A 6,960-nucleotide genomic window follows, 5' to 3' on the forward strand; every position below is an offset into this window, starting at 1 on the left:
CCGTCTATGTGTGTCCGATCCATCGTGAGACGGTTCGTGACACCAATTTTTTTTTTTTCTATAAAATCCCTCCTTTTCCCAAGATCTTTCATCCTCGCCTCCTTTTTTTTTGCTATCGTTTTATCGACTCAGGCATTACACAAAATTTTCTTTTCTATCATTCATCTGTTCTCGACAATGGACCATTATGGTAGAGTCCCTACCGTAGAGGAATTCCAACTTCTGCAAGATCGTTTTGGTTTCTTACCGGAGTACGGTGTGATGATTCTGGCAAAGGGGTTATCGATCTATGACTGTCCTCAAGGGAAAGTGGGGGTCCCGATTCCTCTATTCGAAGCGGGGTTGCGCCTACCGACATTTGATTTTTTTGAAATGATTGTGCATCACTATGGTTGTTTCGTTGACGAGTTAACCCCGAGTTCTGTCAATAAGATCGTAGGTTTTGAACTGATTTGTCGATCTTTGGGTTGTATACTGAAATGCAAACCTACAAATGATTAAAACATACTTGAGGGAAATCTCACATTGAAAGTTCCTTAGGATCTCTATGATTTTCCTTTATTCGAGTATATATCATGTGCTTTCAGTAGTACAGGCCCAATACTAACTTCCACACCTATCCGTACATTCCAAAAAAATATCCTGAATCCACTAAGTCACTTTACTATGGTAACTCTCATAATCGTTATGCTAATCAACATATATATTTCGCTACATCACTCCTTAGGCTCTCCTAAGAATCCTCATCTCACTTACTTCTATAGTACTATTAATCTCTACCAACACCGCCCGTTTCCTTACGCATGCAAATTATACACAATACCAGATGAAATAGATTGTCGAATAAATGATTCTACCCTAAGCCCACAAGCCGAAAAGGAATAGGAAATAAGGCTAAATCAATCATTCTAAGGCTATATGATCGTAATCGTATATAATTTTTAAACATGCACTTAGCAATTAACTTTGCCAATATAGACTCTAGGTAATTCATAACATCAAATTCCTCCTAGGTTACAAGGCATCACATAAATCAGACAATTATATCAAATAATTATCGAAGGTATTCTTATCCCAATTCAAGCCTGCAATTCACATAAACACATAATTCTCATGTATGGGTATTTTGAGAATCACTTACTTGAGTTTGGCTGAATGCACACATCCTAACCCTTTTCTTTGAAAAAAAATATTTTTAGAAAATTTATTTTCTTTCAAAAAGATTTTCAATTCCTCGGTTTGAGTTCAGACACAACCGAGAGTGTTCCCGAATCCCTCAAACAAAGGCTTTAATACCAACTTGTAATGTCCAAAAAAGACTAATAAAAAATTTCATTTTTAAACCATCAAATCCATACAACATTAGTTCCAAAATCAGTCATAGTAAAATGTATCTCAAACATCAAAGTAAAATGATAATAGTTAATACGAAAAAATCATTAGGGGATATTATGCAGTCAAGCTGGGCCATTCCCTTTAAAATTGGAAGTACTTGAAAATGTTTAAACCACAAAATTGTAAACATAAAGCTTAGCAAGTTCCCCAAAACATGATATTCCATACATATCAGTGAACCCAACCCTAGGGGTGTATTTCAACCCTATGTGAATGTTATGATCCAACCATTGTCTTATAGTCACTTCCAGACTATAACCCAGCTTTAGCCTTTATGTTATGATCCAACGATGGATTCCATGAAGTCACAAAGACAAACTAGTGTTGTAATCCAACCATAATATTTCATACAAGTATTGTGATCCAAGCCCAGTATTTCATAAAAGTCTTGTGATCTAACTACAGTCTTTCTTACAGATGTTGTGATCCGACATTAATATTTCATGTAAGAGTCACAAATATAATCTAGCAACCTACATGGTATAGTGAAAAGACTCACCTTGCAGACGTAGTCAATAGCTAAAAACTCTCGCAATCAATTAATTGAGTGTTATACACCTCCTATTAAACGATATAAGGTAAACCCTTATTCTACCTTCTAAAACTATTCAAATGGGCAAAAGTCAACCAAGTCAAGAAGTCAACAATCAAAATCAACTTCAGCGAGCCTCCACGTCGTGGCCTCCTACTGGCCACGTCATGGCAGAATAACTAGAAAATAGTCAAGCATCCCCTAGTCGCTACATCGTGGTGGCCAAAATGCCACGTCGTGGAAACCGGGTCTTAACAACTTAATGGATTAAGTTGTTGTTGCTTCAACTCTAGGAGCTCCAAAGCTCAGATCTAGCCTTTCCCAAGGTCTTTATGGATAAAGTTTCCAACTTTATCCATTAAGACATCCCAATAAGTCAAGATCTCTAAACCTAGGTCCTAAATGACAACTTAAGGCATGAACAAATCTATTAAGTTGATATACACCAAAGCCACAAATCCATAACTTCCCTAAGGATTTCCTACACCTAAATCATCATAAAAATCAATGCTTTATGGACATGCAGGTCCAATGCATATCTCTTCTAAACTAGGTCAAAACATGAAAGAAATGAACTCAAACTTGTATATGCGACCAAATACAACATAGGACTCCACATCTAGATAATATAACCCCAAAAGGACCTTGAGGATCCATAAACTTGCCAACTTTATGGAATCCATTCCTCTAAACTTCCACAACATGAAGAAAAAGGGACAAGGAACCTAGATTTAGAAGGATGCAACATAAAACTTAGATCCTCAACACTTACAATGGTGCAGAAATATGCTAAAGGATGATGATGAGGCTTGCAAACTAAATCTATGTGCCAAGGGAGCTCCCTTCTCCTTCAAGATGCCAAACACACCAACAAGAACCTTAAGAACTCAACAATAGAGACTAGATCTGATTTGGGTCGAAAAGTAAGATTTTGGACGATGAGGGTGCGCAAGCCCTAGCTCCCACATTTTTTAAATAGGGCCTAAGGCCTCAAAAATTTTAAGGGTTTACCTTCAGATGGTTGTCATGTCGTGGGGCAGAAAAATGATCCGTGGTCACTTTGGTCATGCCATGTCGTGAGGACACCTCTCCCATGTCGTGGGCACTAAAACTCATAATTAAATTTTGAATTAAATATATCTTGAAATTCGGATGTTACATGATCTACAAAAAATAAGTACCAACCGTTTCAGTGTGTTCGGTACCAGTCCATGACCACGATCAATCGATCATCCCTAATTACTTTGCTAATTTGCAATGTATTTCAGGAATTTTCTGGTATATTTTTTGATAGAAAAAGTTAAAAGGTTCGTGTACTAACCTGGCTTTCATGGCCATTTCTAATAATACCTCTATATTAATTTCATAATACATCGATTTGGATTAGATAATAATAAAATGCAAGCTATAAGGGAAAGCGATAGCTTCATTGCTCTGCACAATACACACTTTTGTAAAATATATATATATATATATATATATATATATATATATATATATATATATATATATATATATATATATATATATATATATATATATATATATATATATAGCTTTCATCGCTTTGCACACAACACACACATTTATATAAAGCAAAACAAAAGATAGGATATGTTTTCTTCTTGTTCCCTAGTTCACGATGTAGAACTTATCCTTAATGAAATGTGTAGATGATCGTAGCGTCGATCAAGAGACGAGCCACATGAAAAAGGCTGACCACCATGTAAGAGCGAACGTGGCCACAACGTAAGTCCATAGCATGATAACAGAACACTCGCTTTCCCCAACCTCAAACAATTGTGTTATCGTACCTGCATATTTCATCCGTTACTTTTCATAGATTTATATATAAAATGATTGCTTTTCTTAAAAATCAAGTAACATATGAATCATACTAATAGCCATAGCTGGTGGAAGCGAATATTGGATCAAAAGAACAAACTGATATAGCGTATCAGATCCCACAAATCCAACATGATGTGCTGCTTTTACAACGCCAATGCCCACGAGTGGCAAAACTACATAACGAACCACTAGAATTCCAATAATGAGCCACAACCCTATGCCTGATTGCTTCAAACCTTAATAAAAATGAAGTCGATAAGGAAAAAAAATGTTCATTTTAAAAAGACTATACGCATTATATTGTGAGTAAATATATTATATATACCCTTAAAAAGATTAGCTCCCACAATCAATGTCATGGCTGGAACTGTTGCTTGACTGTTAGTTTGATCAAAAATAGAAAACAATGAATAATATTTTTGATGTCAAAAAATCGACATATATAAAATAAGTGGTTTAATTGTGGGTACCCAAGGAGAGATGCTGAACTGTCGATGACACGAAGAGGAGCGTTATCTCCGACCATTAACTTTCTAATCGGAGAGATCACCCCTATCAGAAGCCCAACGATCTAACAACAAATTTTGGTAAGTGAAAACAAATCAATGGTGGTTAATTAAGACTTATTGATTAGTACAACTGTTCAGAAAAAGGAACATGATCATACGGTGGCAATGGTGGAGGGTGTTAACCACATCTTGAGGTTGATTTTATCTATAAACATATCCACGTGCTTCTTAATCTTTGTTAACATTGTCACCTGTTCAAATCCATCATTTCATCAAAACAGAAAGTCAAGTAAAACCATAATCTTGATGTTTTCTGTATCACGTTACCTTTATCCCTTCATCATCTTTAAATCCGGAGTTCTGTTCCTCCACTTCTGTAGATTCCTCATCACGAGCTTCACAATCTTCAAAACTCGAGCCACGAGACTGTAGCAACGACTCATTATAACTTTCCACAAACATATCTAAAGTTTTACCACTACAATCAATGCTGATAGTCGACGCCTTGCCGATGTCTTTCCCACTCCCGTTTCCATATGACGCACGTATAATGTTGTAAACAAATGACCATATATAAACTGCACAAATCTGAAACCTCACAACAAGTCATTTCCATCATATATATATTCCAAACTAATTCTAGGATCAATCAATTCAAACTGTGTTCAAGATCAATTTCAAGACGTTTACAGCCATAGAGAGTGAAACCAAAGCTTTCCCGTTAGTCGAACAAGTTTGTTTATCCCCGAATGGACTGTTACTTTCTTCACAAACAGCAGGTATGATGATCAGAAGCAAGTTCCCAAGGTTTCCTATATGAACAAGAGTGATTGATACACGACAAAAGTAAAAGGAAACCTATTTTTTCTTCATAATAACTTTTAAAAGAAATGTATAGTGTATATATTGTATGTACCAGCAGCACATGAACCAATTACAAGACCATGCAAGTGTTGAGGGGTCCTAGTGATTTTAACGAGCACCCATCCAAGTGCTGATCCAATTATGAATGTGAGAAGAATATTAACTGGCATGAACCATCTATACATTCAATCATGTAGTTAGTTCATTATCAAAGGTGATCTTCGAGAACCCTTTTCAACCGGGTCTTGAAAGCGATTAAGTTAAGGGGAAACTGGACTTACAGAGATACTATGTTGCTGGCTGTGATTGTATCAGCGAGGCTACCACCCACAAGTGCTGGAATGAAGACATAGAACACAACCTGTTTACAAAAAAGTTCGCCATTAATGACTTGTTTTCTAAGGTAAGATTAGATTAGAAGTGATGACTGTGAGTTACGTTGTTGAGATGATGACGAGCGGCGTCGCCCAAGATATTAACACGGTCTATGGCGAGAAGAAGGCCGAGAGCAGTGATCAGAAGCGTCTTGAGTACTGGAATCAATGCCACAATAAATAAATCCAGAACTGCCATCGATGCCTCCAGTTTATTTTTGGATTTCTGTTTTCTAAAAATTACTCCCGAATAAAGAATATAAAAGATCAAGCGATAACATATGAATATTTTAAAGATTCTAGTTAAGGAAGGGAATTGATAAAGACAAAATTGTGGAAGGAGGGTATGAACAGAGGAAAGAAGGTGTAGAAGAAAGTGGAAAGCGTATGGATTACTCTAGAACTCGTTGTCAACTTGTCATTGGTGACAAAGGACCATGTGTGTTTGTATAGGTAGGTTTAAGGTCCGTGTTAAATTAAATTGATTCCTATTTTTATATTTTTTATAATATGTCGAATAGATATAAAATGAAAAGAAGTCAGTTTAATTGTTTAAGCCACATTGGTATAGAATTATATTATATATTGTGCATTTAAAGCTACCTAAATTTACATCATACTATTGGTCAAACTATGAAAGTAATATCATTCATTTTTTTTCTGCTATAAACATAATGGTATGTTAATATTCTATGTTTGGGTTTGTTTAATTTCGTAAAGGATGATGAATTAAAAGACTAATATTTTTTTGATTCGTATATATTAGGTTTTTTTTTCCATATTTGACAAATTAATTTGTTTTTTTTTTCTATATTTAATCTTTATAATCGATTACTTCAGGTTAAACATGAAAAATAACTTAATAGGTTAATATATTTTTCAATGTATACACATTTACTTCTTAATATTTTTATACACATTTAGTCATTATAACCAGTTTCATCAAATTTTACTCACGACATCATACGTACGATAATCATTGATAAGATGTTCTTATACATGACTCGTCATTCACTTATATCAATAACCTAATTTACGAAGCGGTCAAATAATGTTAGTTCCTAGTTTTCTCTAAGGAGAAAATGTCTTCGGTTTCGGTTTCATCTATCTGCATAACACAGACAACAAGATTCTTTGTGATTGTTTCATACCAACTCAAATTTGCCCTTCCAAGACAAAAGAATTAAGGAAGACGCTAAAAAAATGTGAACTTCCAAAACAAAAGAACACCCCTAGCAAAATGTTTCATCCATCTCTATAGCAAACAAAAAAAAAATGTGATTGTTTCCTCCCGACTTGAATTTGCACATACAAGACGAAGAATATTGTTGTCTGCTATGAAGTTAAATGAATCTTTGGTTAGAAGAAAGCTAGGGCGCCAACATTATTAGATCAATTCGTAAATTAGATTACTAATATAAGTGAAGGAAGAGCCATG

General features: G+C 35.1%; 1 protein-coding gene across 1 annotated transcript; it reads right to left on the reverse strand.

The window, feature by feature from the left end:
- Positions 1 to 3,488: 3,488 nt before the first annotated feature.
- On the reverse strand, positions 3,489 to 5,926 carry LOC145029118 (protein PIN-LIKES 3-like). The gene is made up of 10 exons (XM_078977739.1): positions 5,587 to 5,926; positions 5,430 to 5,509; positions 5,201 to 5,325; positions 4,975 to 5,096; positions 4,612 to 4,872; positions 4,443 to 4,535; positions 4,246 to 4,346; positions 4,101 to 4,153; positions 3,826 to 4,011; positions 3,489 to 3,741 (listed from the first exon to the last, which is right to left on the reverse strand). Exons 1-10 carry the CDS (start codon positions 5,719 to 5,721, stop codon positions 3,617 to 3,619), a joined length of 1,281 nt encoding a protein of 426 aa, XP_078833865.1. The 5' UTR covers positions 5,722 to 5,926; the 3' UTR covers positions 3,489 to 3,616.
- Between the last annotated feature and the right edge of the window lie 1,034 nt (positions 5,927 to 6,960).

This window comes from Lactuca saligna, chromosome 2 (genome assembly GCF_052625555.1).
Source record: "Lactuca saligna cultivar CGN05327 chromosome 2, ASM5262555v1, whole genome shotgun sequence".
Lineage (NCBI taxonomy): Eukaryota > Viridiplantae > Streptophyta > Magnoliopsida > Asterales > Asteraceae > Lactuca > Lactuca saligna.

Excerpts from the sequence above, each read along its gene's own strand:
- LOC145029118 (XM_078977739.1), bottom strand. The coding sequence starts at position 5,721 with ATGGCAGTTCTGGATTTATTTATTGTGGCATTGATTCCAGTACTCAAG. Across the intron at positions 5,510-5,586 it reads CTCGTCATCATCTCAACAAC|GTTGTGTTCTATGTCTTCAT; the intron begins GTAACTCACAGT and ends TTTTGTAAACAG. Across the intron at positions 4,347-4,442 it reads CACCCTCCACCATTGCCACC|ATCGTTGGGCTTCTGATAGG; the intron begins GTATGATCATGT and ends ATTTGTTGTTAG.